General features: G+C 41.7%; 1 protein-coding gene across 1 annotated transcript; it reads right to left on the reverse strand.

Annotated features, from left to right (window-relative positions):
• Positions 1 to 299: 299 nt before the first annotated feature.
• vapb (VAMP (vesicle-associated membrane protein)-associated protein B and C) lies at positions 300 to 13,319 on the reverse strand. The gene is made up of 6 exons (XM_084463667.1): positions 13,100 to 13,319; positions 10,562 to 10,714; positions 6,776 to 6,879; positions 5,482 to 5,562; positions 4,277 to 4,456; positions 300 to 3,244 (listed from the first exon to the last, which is right to left on the reverse strand). The coding sequence occupies exons 1-6, from the start codon at positions 13,155 to 13,157 to the stop codon at positions 3,092 to 3,094; spliced, it is 729 nt and encodes a 242-aa protein (XP_084319793.1). The 5' UTR covers positions 13,158 to 13,319; the 3' UTR covers positions 300 to 3,091.
• Between the last annotated feature and the right edge of the window lie 122 nt (positions 13,320 to 13,441).

Raw genomic sequence — 13,441 nt, forward strand, 5'->3', positions numbered from 1 at the left:
TCTTCCCCAGGAGGGCCTCAACTATGCTTTGTTTGAAAATGTGACTGTGTCAAATTTTCCATTCACACAATCTTTATAGAAAGAGCTCACATTTTTGTGGGCTTAGCCAAATGGCATGAGAGTAACTGGGATAGAAGCCATTGATAACAGGATTTTGTTCTGCATATTTGGAGACCCTTCCCCAACAGACAGGTAGTTATTCAGACAATGGTAGCCCTGACCCAACCTCATTACCTCTGTGGCTGCTGGACCCGGCCATGCGTTGACAGACTCATAAACCAAACGGAAATAAGAACGTACAAGGTCATGTATGGGGCTTTATTTACTTAATTTATTTAGATGCTACATAGTCCAACAAGGTTGGGTAGATTTTTTTATACACCAGAGACAACTTGACTAGGAATATTCTTCTTCTCAGATAGACATATTTATTTATTTACTTACATACAAAACAGTTGCCCGACTGCTTATGGTGATCACGGTGATGGTCTGAGAGTCCAGGATAGGCCAGTGTAGTGTTATTTTTTTATACACCCAAATAAGCATCCAAATCAGCTAGTAACTGCCCTTAATTGTTAACTGTGGAGTACCAAATCAATATGTTACAGTATTGGGGAAGGGGGGGGGGATAATTAAGAAAGTATTGGATAATTTAGTTTGGTAATCACAGGGATGTGACATTCAAATCATGTCCATGAATGCTTAAAACTTTCCTTGGCAATGCCTTATGTGGCAAAACCTAACCATCTGGTAGGCCCTGTCCCAAAGGTAAAAACCTAAACAAACTTAATCAGAATTTGAATTAAAGACAGCTCCTATTTGACTGGCATCTGTTCACATTCAAAAAAACGTAGGTAATGTACTGCTCATGCCCTCCACGTCCAAGCAGGAAGACATCCTCATAGTGATTAGAAAATAAAACCCCTTCACAGATACAGGAGAAACAAATCTGTCTATTTTTGCATCCTCCCCCACACACCCTCATACATGTACGAACCTAAACCGCAGATCTTTTTTATTTATTTTATTTAGACAGAAGACATCGTCACCCTTTCTGGTTTTAACCATCTTTTTGTGTCAAGCTTAGGTGATGGGACAACATACTTTAAACTTTTCTTTTTCACTTAAATAATGCAGAATGGAACACCATTTCTGGGCTCTAAACTGCCACCTTCTTCTCAATCTTTCCTGGTGTTATGCACATTGTTATGCAAATTAGAACAAATTTGTATATATATATGTATATTTATATATATATATTCTTTGACATTTGAGAGGTAAATGTCCCAAGATGGTCCCTCTAAAATCCCCCACCCCCAAATAAAATCACTTCAAATAAAAGACAAGTATTTCAACCTCAATACATCTTAAATTAAACAGACCTCAACTGCAGTGGTGGATGAAACCGTCACGGTGAATGAAGTGCTGCATGGTAAGCAGGAGCACTCATACAGTTCGCTGGGCACGCCCCAACACCATGGATACCGTGTCACACGGCCCATACTCAACAGTATCATGACAGATGCATGGCTCGGGAGGAAAAAACTAACAAACATGACAAAAAAAAGTGTCCAGGTCAAGAGTAGTTCGGCGAATAAAGCCTTGGATACAGACTGCGATTGTGGCTTAAACACACACACACACACACACACACACACACACACACACACACACACACACACACACACACACACACACACACACACACACACACACACACACACACACACACACACACACACACACACAACACTGCCACTTCAAACATCCTAGTAACCAATGGTCACAAGAATGATAACTTATATCAACCTAATACTTAAATAAATTATTTAAAATGTACCAATCAAGAGCCCCTTATTTGGTTAGCTGCAGTGTTCTTAAATGCCTTGATCCGAGCAACAGACATTATGAAAAATAAAGAATGCAGAACAAAATAAAATAATTAGGATTGAGATGTGCAAACCTACAGTGAAAGACATTGTTATCACAATGATAAAAAATAACCCATTTAGCTTCAGAAATCCACATCAAACACTGTGGATGCATGCAATCAAGAATCTTTTCCAAACGAGGACTTGGAGAGCATTGAATGAGGGGAACAGAAGTTTAAGTTCAAGAAAGAAATAGGCCAGAAAAATAAAACATAAATAATTTATATTATGATAGAGATATATATAGATATATCTATATATATCTATATCTATATATATATATAGATATATCTATATATATAGATATAGATATAGATATAGATATAGATATATATATATAGAGAGAGAGAGAGAGAGATTTAGCAAGGTTGTTCTCCAATCAAAAATGAGCCAGTCTTTACAAAGCCTCTGATTGGAGGAGTCAGTTTGATTGACAATAGCCCTATGTATAAGCCCTACCATCGCTCTGGAATTTTAATGTCTAAATTCCTTCCTTAAAGAGAGTTAAGCAGGAAGGAACACTGGAAATACTGTACAGTTGTAAGGGGGATGGATTATGTGTATGCAGGCTCTGTGGCCTCCCGTTGCTTAGCAAAAGAAACAGTGGTGCGCTTTGATAACATTCACTCAATGCAAATAACCCCCGCTGACTGTCTCCTCCGTCTCTGCCACCACAACCGTGCCAGTGTTAGAATCTCCCTTGGTCTGACTCACCGGCATTAAAATTACAATTTCACAACGCAAAGAACCCCCTCCCCCCCACAGCCCCGGCAACACACCCACCCCCGGAACCATCACCAGTATGTCTGAACTTGGAAGGGAGCCAAAATGATTATGTAGCGACTACATAGAGGCAAGACCTGGTGGGTTTGTTTGCTCATGACATGACTCCTATTTCTTGAATTGTGTGTGCGTGTGTGTGTGTGTGTGTGTGTGTGTGTGTGTGTGTGTTTTATACATAAATGAGAATGAAAACTGGTACACCTCCCTCTGCCCCTCCCACCCACTGATATGGCATTTCTGATCCAAAAATCCCTAATCCGTTGTCGGTTTTTCCTTTGCCACCCTTTCCCCAACCACCCACCCCCACCCCCACCCCCTCCAGAATGCATGCTGCTGGCCGGGGGGCCCCAGGGGGGCCGTCTGAGCCACACGGCGCTCTACAAGACCAGTTTGCCCACGATGACGCCCACCACGAAGAAGAGAACGATGAGGGCCATGCTGCGCACACTCAGCCCCTCCTCCTTCACCACCATGGAGGAGTGCTGGGACGACATCATGTTGCTCTTCCTCATCCGCAGGCCATCGTCCTCCTAACGGGGGGGGGGGGGGAAATAAAAAACAAGTGAATAAAAAAATAAAGGCAATGGAGTGAGAGAGGGAGGAAGGGAGGAAGGGAGGGAGAGAGTGTTAACCGGTTGAAGAGATAAGGCCACTGACACGTTGGAGAATCCAGCAGGAAACAGGATCTGTTTCAATCTCCAACACACTCACTCCCCAAAGACAGTGAAAGGCGCCAAGACTTTACACACTTCACTTCCCACCAGCGGGTGAGGCTGTGCTGGGTGGATGTGTGGCCGGTGAGGGAGGGTTGTAGATTAGGGTGGGGGTAAGCGCGCGCGCGGGCCGGGGGGGGGGGTTCTCTGTTAGTTCAAGCCCAGACTCAGTCATTCTGCCTCTGGCAATACTTAAATGGGAGGAGGAAAGGGGGGGGGGGGATAGGGTGTCCAAGGGGCTGCTGGGAGTCGGGGGGGGGGCTCTTACTTGGCTGTCTGTGGTGTGCATGTGCAGGGTGTGTGTATATACGTGTGTGATTCATCGCCAGCAAACTCCAAAGGCCCTGTACTAAACCCAACTTTGGCGATTGTGATTGATGGCGTACTCATCGATGGGCAAAAAAATTGCATTATGGCTTTAAGACCCAGGGATCTGCGGCTGGTTATAGCTTGGCAGTCTTTACTACAGTCTAACAGCAAAGGGGCATGGGGGAGTACATTAATATTATTTAGTGCATCTGAACTTGTGTCAGTCAAGCATCCCATAGTCGATTCCATCCCAACTGTAACTACAATAATAACAATAAACCCAAATATTGAATGTTATGACGTATGATGTAAAGACTTGTTAAAGCTACTGACACAAGTCTTTGACTCCATCTGCAGACTGCGTAAATACCCTGGATTATGTAATGTTTGAGGTATTCAACTCTGAGCTTTGTGAATATTTTTGTAAGATAAAAATGTATAAATGAGGCCCATTATCAGAACATCTGACCGTCTAACATCTTGCACATCCTTCCACAAGCTTGGCGGGGGCTAAATGAACGTATGGTGAACAGAACGCACCCTGATCTGTTTGTTCTCTTCCCGTAGCCTCTGAGCCTCCATCTGCAGCCGCTTGCACTCCTCCATCACCTTCTTCACCTCCCCGTCGTCCAGGGTGGAGCTCATGGACTTCATGGACAGAGTGGAGGACTCGGACTTCAATAGGCCGGATGACATCACCTTGTTGGACTCCATGTCATGCTGGGAGAGGGAGAAGGAGTGGGAGAGAGGGAGGGAGAGACGTTAAAAACAGACATAATGTCACAGGTTAATGCCTTCATGGTGATTCCTGATTGAAAAGAGTGGGGTATTCATTTCCCCATTGTCCAAGGTAAAGGGTAGCATGTACACACAAACAATGCTGCAGTAACATGTACAGGTAGGTACAGCATATAGGTCAAAGATAAATGTGGAGAACCTATTTCTTTTCACAAGGCATGCACTTTTTCAATTTACAATTGGCTACCATGTCCACTGAACTTCCTCATTCTGGATATGGAACACATGCATATTCATCATCATCATCAACATGTATTTTAGCAAGCATGTTAATTGAAAACAAATTCTTATTTTAAAAGAATGCCACACAAGAGGAAAAAGACCTCCTTTAGGAACAGCCAGGATATATATATATATATATATATATATATATATATATATATATCTATCAGGCACATGACACCCAGCATACAGTGGGTAGCCATGATGAAGAAGGCCTGTACTCTTGGATCTAGTGTCTCTATAGCTACGGTTTGAGTAGAACCAAATGGACACCTCATGGTGTGGTAAATAAACAGAGGAAGGGCTCTCAATGGAGAGATGAGGTAGACGGAGACAGACACAGACAGACAGAGAGCGGAGAGTCATTCCTTTAACCACTTACTGTGTCATTTAATTGAATGTAAATACGGTTTTAGGTTAGGTATCCTTCAGACAAGGTATTGAATAACTATTTTTGAACACCGTAGTGGGCATTTAATTTATTTTCAATTGAATATTATTTAGCTTTCATGTCTCACTGGCAATAGGGAGGGAAAGGAAGAAGTGATAATAGAACGATGGACGAAGTGAAAACAGGTGAACAATGTGAGTAGGCGATGGACGCTGGCAGCAGAGGGGTTAAGGTGAAGCCGGTCCACGGTGTGACGTGCCGGCTCCTGGTGGAGAGAGATGAATAATGGGAGCGACGGATGAAGCAGGGAGAGCAGGGGAGCACATGTGCTTACCGTTTTATCGTTTTCCGCTGGAAGCTCAAACACACACCTCAACTTGGAGTCCATCAGCTCGTCTGGCTTGGCCTCCTTCCACTGTGAGACACATCAAATGGAGATTCGTTATGACAACAGGCATGATAACAGGTCAACTCAACGGCTCTCACATCAACAGCTCTCAATTAAACCTAAACTGAAACATCTGTAAAGCTTCATGTTTGTTTCGCACTGCAATAACCTCACACTGTTTCTTAAAATGACATCATTCCCAGAGGTCATGATTAGAGTCATTTCTGCCTGGATGTCCAACAGTGAATAACGTGTTGATAAATGATCACATTTGAAATTAAAATCGACTGCTTATGGACTAGGATTTCTGTACCGTTTCTTGGAAAAAGTTAAGAAATTGTTAGATTTCCGACAGCACAAGGCTGAGCCAAGGTAAGATGAGATTCCTTGCCGAATGAGGGCAACATTCCTCTCACGGCCTCTTGGTGTTAAAACGCTTCATGTCAACGGGCCAGTAATATATACAAAAAGAAACCATCATATTCAACAAGTGCCAATTACCACAGCTTTTGGACATTCCTGTTGTTCTCTAGGTCTGCATCTCTTGTGGAACAGAAATGAGCAGAGATTTATGACTGGGTGGTACTATGCATTCAGTACTATGCATTGTACTGCTATCACCACCGCTCCTTCTCCTCCGCACACAGGCCCAGACCCTCACAACAGTGTCACACCACTACACCCTATGCCTGCAATGTGTTAATGTTGTCTAACTCCCTTATCTCGATTCCCTTCCATATCCTCAACACACTTGTCAGCCAGATAATTGAATTGCATTAAACATAACATTAAATGATCGATTCTGCCAGGGAAGGACCACCAACACACACCCACAATTAATGTTTACTCCCCTTTTAATTGCACTTTGTGTGGAGGTTCATTTACAAAAACATGCACAGATAGTATCTCAATGTCACTGTTTCTTTGTTTTTCCTTTTGAGTCAATTCATACTTTTACAGCTGCATCACAGCTTTTGAAAAAGGGCGTAAAAGAGTGAGAGCCCAAATTCTGTTTCTGTGTATTAAGTTTAATGTATTTTTTTATGATATAGTACTAAAAAGTACCCTTGTAGTTCAGATATTTGCTTATTGCTCTTGGAAACAAATTTTGGTCAAGATGTGGCAATTTCATCTGGACAATTTTAGCAACACATCACCTATGCCTTGCAAACACTTTTAAAGCTATACCTGGAGAAAAGAGACAATGGTTATACAAGGTGAGAAGAAAGAGAAAACTTACCACTCCCTCCATATCGATCATGTCTGGTGGTGCCAGCATGGACTGGACCATGAACTTATGTTTGCTTTTCTCATTCGGATCATACTCGAAAGGTTGCAGCATAACTGAAAAAAAAAAAGAAATACAAAAGTTGACATCTCAGCATTCCGAAATTGTTCTTGCTTCCTTTCACTATTTATCATATTCTTTTTCATTTCCTTACACATTTGGTACAATCAGGGGGACTACGAAAGAATCGGTTTTAGTGAATGAAAAAACTGAAAACCTGCAGAATGCCAATACTTGAGGAATGCTGGTGATTACCGGTAGGCCCAGCGAGCTCTTCTACAGTTACAATCCTTTCTGTCCTCAGCGGTTCCACATCAGCTTTCCACACTAAAGAGGAATTAGCGAGTATCGAATGCCCGCAGATTTGTCAAACAGAAAACTAGGCTTAACGATTCTAGGATGGACTTCTACTTAAACGCCCCCGTTTGTTGGGAAATACGGCAGAGATCATTCACTTCCATGTGCATGCTAACATGACAGGAAAAACAGTGATGGATCCCCAAATATCACAGGGAGGGATGTTTGTGTGTGTGTGTGTGTGTGTGTGGGGGAGGGAGGTGATGGCTCTGCCAGCATCCAAGCCTGTTGCTTCTCATCTCAAATGTTACACATTGCTCTAACGGAAAGCAGGCATTTTGGTTGGAATACTACTTAAATCCATCACCACATCAATTCACTCAGTCACTTGTGTGTTATTTGATGTCAATCCAGGGGCCAAAGAGGCATTTTATGGCTGTAATGATGATTTACGATGATCACTTTCTCATGTCGAGTGTCTCGGCCACGCTGTCAAGAGGGAACCAAAATGCCTCTTGATCGGTGATCTCTTTTTTTCCCTTCTGCCCTTTATTACTGTTGTTAAAGAGGAGTGAGATTGGAACTCAATAGGCACAGTTTGACATCAATGCCAGCCCCAATGTGCAATGCGTGCGTGACTATTTGGCTTTCATTAGAAACAAATGACCTCTTAATTTCAAAGTCAGAGTTGGAGTTCTCAGATGTGGCCACCAGGACGGTTCCCATATATATGGTACGTGCCAATTCTCCCTGGAGTAGAAAACCTCTGCGTTGCAGTGCCCCATTACAGCAATCAAAGCAGTTCAATATTGCAAACCAGAAACAGACGGCAAGAACAGATTGAGAATGTCCTGTTGCAGTCTGACCCAATTTGCACAGCCATCCACCTTGGGTCCGAGGGGACAATGCTGGGGAATGGAGGCAGGAAGCCTTGTTAGTTATTTGAGAAAAAAAAACTCGGAATAGCATAAAAGGGTCTGAATTTGGTCAAATGGAAAAACCAGAAAACAAAAAGCTGGAAATTATTTTTTTCTTTGATCTAAAGACTTTAAACAGGCGACGGAAAAGGGGTTCTTATGCTAATGATGGTATTTCATATTCTTACTTCAGAGTGCAATCATTCATTAACGTCATAGTTGCTAATTGTAGTCAGCATGCACAGCCAAGACATGTTTTTCTGGCTGTTTGTTTTTGATGAATTGTGCGATGAAGAGGGAAAGGGAAGGAAGGTAATGGGAAGTTTCCTTTTAGCAAGTAATTAATGGTGTCCCAAGAGAACAGATGGTACAGCACGTGAAAGGGAAGTTTGACCCATGCCCTGCAAGTCGTCCTGGTACATCACTATTCATAAGGAAAAAGTGGTCAAAGATCAGCATACTGAGAAATTGAGAGTGTAAACTATACTAAAATCAACATACGAGTTGTTAAGACATAGGCCTTCGGGGGGTAAAACACCCCATATAGGCCATGCCCATGAGGCTTTTTTTTCCCCAATTATGCATTTCAGCCCTGGACTTCTGCTGTCAGACTTCTGATTGTGTTCTCATGGGTCCATCTCATTCAATAAAATTCATTAGCAAGAAGAAAAAAATATCAAAAAACATAACAAATCTATTCCGCTGTGGGAAGCAACCACCAGCCACAAAGCCAATGCTGGTAAGTTTTGAGGGGTGCTGGTAGGTTTTGTCATCTCCGCCAGGGATTCTGGTGGGTTACCATCCATCATTAAGAAGTCATACTCCATTAATACAATCCCATTCAATGATGAAACCAGCTGTTCTGGCAGAATGGCAAAAATAAACATTAACTAAGTATCCTTCCCCGTTATTCTGACATGTCATAATAATGTAAATAATGCATGTAATTGGTGATAGGTATTAGCCTAAATCTGTTGCAAATGACACATTTCCTGTGCTGACACGTTTCCTGTGCTGTCATAGTGCGGACACACTTTAACTGAGCTCCGTGGAAACTATGGCTGCTGCGTTGACATGTTAATGAGGATGATTTAAATAAAAGTTACCCGGCTTTCTGACTGAGAGTGTTAAGATGCCCTGTGGGACAAACATTCCATGTACAAGAATTTCTGAAGTTTTACCAACGAACGGATCAATATTGGTTGACATAAGGGTTGTGGAGATGTTCATACCGCATCATTTTTCCACTGCATAACAACAATTAAGCTTCCACCACCGAGCCAGCACATGACACATTAAAGATTTGTAGGTATCCAGTGGCAGAGCGGTGCCTTTTTTCATTTTGACAGAAGGAAATTTCGACACTGCTATTTATACTGCTTTGCTGAGAGTAAGAAGTCGGAGACTCAACTGCAGGGCATATTTCAGGGGGTGTGAGAGATCTGCTGCAGTCGTAGAGCTGATTGTTACTTAATTTAAGCCTGGATATTGGGTTTAAATAACCCTGTCATTTCAGTTCAAATTCTTAATGGATAGGGGACTATTTTGTATTTTATCTTCATGTTATATTTGTGAATGAACACAGCAGGACATGGATACAATGTGCATACAATGACAATAGTGTTATGGCTTGCTCTCAATATTTGAATTGGATACTTGTTTTGTGTTTATAGGCTTGATACACTTTATTGCAAAATAACTTCAATAGTACCTGCATAACTGCATCAATGCATTGGGTTTGAAATGGGTGTTGGATGATACATAGCTGTTTGGCCAGGAGCTGGTTGTATTTGGTTGGAACTACGAAGTAGAAGCTTACAGTAGGAGTTGGCATAGGACCACATTACACAAATTCTAACAAACCCCTGCAAATACTGCAGGGTTTCTCTAAGGTCCATGGCTGTTTGCAATTTTGATATACATCACCTGAAACTTTAACCAGACACCCTAAGACATCCTATAGGAGCCCTGTGACTTTGACTGAAATGAGACAAGCAAGGTTGACTTGGCTTACTGTCATGGGACTAAAAGCAATGTCTTGAATTGGACTAATCAGGTGGATAAATGTCAACGGCAAACAAATCGGATGGTGCAGAATTGTAAGCCACTGGTGACTACCATCACAAGTTGAAAGTGATACCAGATATGCTGGGTTGTAAAAGGAGTCTTTGCATGTAAATAGCAGAAGTGGTGAAGCATTGACACCCGAGAAGGTATCCGTCTCCTTCACCTAGCACGATTGTGTAAAATGTCTGTTAGGGGGAGAGCAAGGGGGTGAGGGGGACAAGGAGTATCTTGTACCTATGCTCGATACTACCTGTATGTGCTCCTGTTTTCTGGGCATTGTAAGACGAATAATTGGGACTTGTAACACTTTACACAATACCTCTACCTCAAGACACTCTGACCATATCGTACTCAAAACAATAGGAGATAAGGATAGGCGGCCCGGGCTTTAAAGAACCAAGAGCAGTGTAAACTGCCATGGTCTTTATCTCTGCCGTGCCACTCTTTGGCTCATTACCGGAGACATTGATCGAAGTGCCTGCGTCGATGATACCGCTGTTTGGCCGGACGCAATACCGGCGAGGGGCTGTCGTCTTCACCTTGAAACACACATTCCGGTCTGTAGGGTTTGAGAGCTTGAGAGTCGTGGTGACCACGTCTGAAAACGGACCTGTGTGGGTAAACATGAGCAGAAGTGAGGAAAGTTGGATTGAAAGACAGTCCAACGGCGGGGAAAAAGGGCATAAAGAGGGAATAACAGATCAGCACTTTTGAGGGCAATCTTCTCTATATATTTTTTCCATCCTTAAATAGCATGCTCTTTACTTTTTTGTATTTTTACGTTTTTTTTACCAAGAAAGTCATAAAAGCAACATCAACATCTCTCTGTGCAATTATTTGGCTTATTGGGTTAGAGACCCAATTAGTTGTCCTCCTCAGTTTAAAATTGTTTATTTATTGGTTGGGCATTGATGAAAGGAAGACTGCACTGCATACTGCATCATTATTATATTAGTTGAGCAGATCTTGTATTAAAGCACAACAGACCATATCTCTGATGATGGGTATGAAAGACCTGTCAACTAAATCCTTGGCTTTCCCCAGAGGAAAATATTTAACTACGTTAACCCCATCATAGTCATATGGTTAGACATTTACAAACATAACCCATCTCCTTAGCTGTCTTTAATGGGTAGGTAAACATTGATTGATTGTCCATTGGTATATGTTGACCAAGCGAACAATAAGCCTCATTGTAATTGTGGTGTAGTAGTTATTATGTCATAATTACTGGCCTATGTGGCAAGGTCAAAGAGTATTTTTGGTAGTACTAATAAAAATGTGGGCAATCAAACTGAAGATGTGATAAACATTTATCAAAACAATTGCAAAAATTGTCAATTAGTAGTAAAACTGGAACTGCCCACAATATTATTTATGCCATCATGATATCCCTATTTTCTTTCTACTATCTACTGATAAAATAGCACATAACAAGAGATAAATATGGCAACTCTGATATTGAGGTTAATTGTATGAATTGTATTTATAGCATTGTATGAAGCATTTTGTGTCATAGTGACTTTTAGTCGTACTCTGTTGATTGTACTATCGTGCTCTGCTCTAAAGTGAGTTTGCCTTGCGGGAAAATAAAGATGAACTGAACTGACTGAAAATAGGACATACTCTATTAGCCTAATCCTGGACAGGAAATTAGGGTGGGTAATATATGTTATGTTATTTTATACACATAAAAATTGAATCAAAAAACATTTTAGCTGACAATCAATGTTAATGTCATTGTAAAACATGTGTTGCAGATTGTTGCTGTTGATTCAAGTATGACATAAACCTGGCTCAATTTCTAGGAGGAACCAATTTACTACTGCTGTAGGTCTACATCTGATGTTAAGCTTTTGCTATTCTTTGTAGGTATAGGCCTGAGTACAATGATCACAACATGATTGTCAGAAGGAAGTTAATCTATTCTGTCTGGTGATGATTATGGTGCAAGAGACCGTAATTTATGCATTTATCTTATGTTGCAAATACTGTATATCAAACACATAATTTAATTATTTTAGTAAAAAAAAAAAAAAAGTCAACAGAAAGTGGAATAGTGATTCGTGGACATATTTATATTATGATATAATGAATTTAAATTCTTCCTTAAACAAACTTGGAATCAAACTGCCGACAATTATGTTATGATGCTCCCTATCTTTAGGTCACGTGGTTTAAGTGATCCAAGCAAAGTCTGCCAACCTGATGATATACCTGCTACCCTACTGACATTACGTTGAAACAACGTGTAAAAGGAGAACGAGAATTGCTTCCGTGGACACATTGAAACCCAACAATTCTCGTTCAGCTGTAAGTCTTAGGTTACGTTTAAAGCAAATGAAAAGAAAAACACTATTTTTTAAACTACCCTATCGTTTCCAGTACCAATGATCGTGCACGGTTTAACACTAGCAGGGTTTGACTGGCAATGTTGCGTTTACAACTGACAACTCTTCAGCTGACAATCCAGTGTATGAAGAAACAAGGGTTGGCCTGTTTTTTCCATTTTAGTTGACAGCTCCCAGCTGGGTGGCAATCTGATAGACACAGCCAATCAGAGACCAGGCTAATGCTTGTTAGCTAAACCTACTAAGGATATAGCCGCCACTGATCACTACACTGTATATATTTGAATGACAGTTGTCATTATTTATTTCATATTTGGTCCATATTGTAACATTTACATTTGTTTTCATTTTCACACTGCTTGGTGACTGTTGCTACACGAGAAATGTCTAATAAGGCCTGGCTAGCAGCGTAAGCTAATCCAGCTAACTAGCTAGCTGTCATGTCCATTGCTCGAGCTAGCAGCTGACCTGGCGTTCGTCCTTATAACGTGCTTTTCAAAAATATTAACCGGACACATTGTCGCATCATGTACTGCAGGTTACCCTCGATTTGGTAACCATAACGTTGGCCAGTACTCCATACCCTGGTTGCAGAAACCCACCCCCACCCCCCTTGATGTCCAAGCTGGGCCCTCCCCTCTTACCTCGGAATTTCAGTTCGTGCTGAGGCTCCAAGAGCAGAACCTGTTCTGGCCTGGCCATATCCCAACCACTCAAACGAGATTATCGCAATGCAAGCAGTTCGTGCAGGTGAGTCGTATTACAGTTTTTTAAAGTATTTCTACGTCTAGAATTATTCTATATGATAATTAGCCTTGGTTACACTGCCCCCGGTCACTGGTGCTACTCGAGCTACTAGCGGCTGTTGTGATGCAGCAGGAAGGGAGTGAGAGAGAGGCTTGTGCGACGTCATTGCCCCTGCATACTTGCATAGCCACTCAACAGGGAGTGTGTGAAAGGGTTGATGCGAGAGTGAAGGCTGAGGT

The sequence above is a fragment of the Micromesistius poutassou genome, assembly GCF_964030765.1.
Source record: "Micromesistius poutassou genome assembly, chromosome: 2".
Classification (NCBI taxonomy): Eukaryota; Metazoa; Chordata; class Actinopteri; order Gadiformes; family Gadidae; genus Micromesistius; species Micromesistius poutassou.

Excerpts from the sequence above, each read along its gene's own strand:
- vapb (XM_084463667.1), bottom strand. The coding sequence starts at position 13,157 with ATGGCCAGGCCAGAACAGGTTCTGCTCTTGGAGCCTCAGCACGAACTG. Across the intron at positions 6,880-10,561 it reads CACTTCGATCAATGTCTCCG|TTATGCTGCAACCTTTCGAG; the intron begins GTAATGAGCCAA and ends TTTTTTTTTCAG. Across the intron at positions 3,245-4,276 it reads AAGAGAACAAACAGATCAGG|GAGGACGATGGCCTGCGGAT; the intron begins GTGCGTTCTGTT and ends CCCCCCCGTTAG.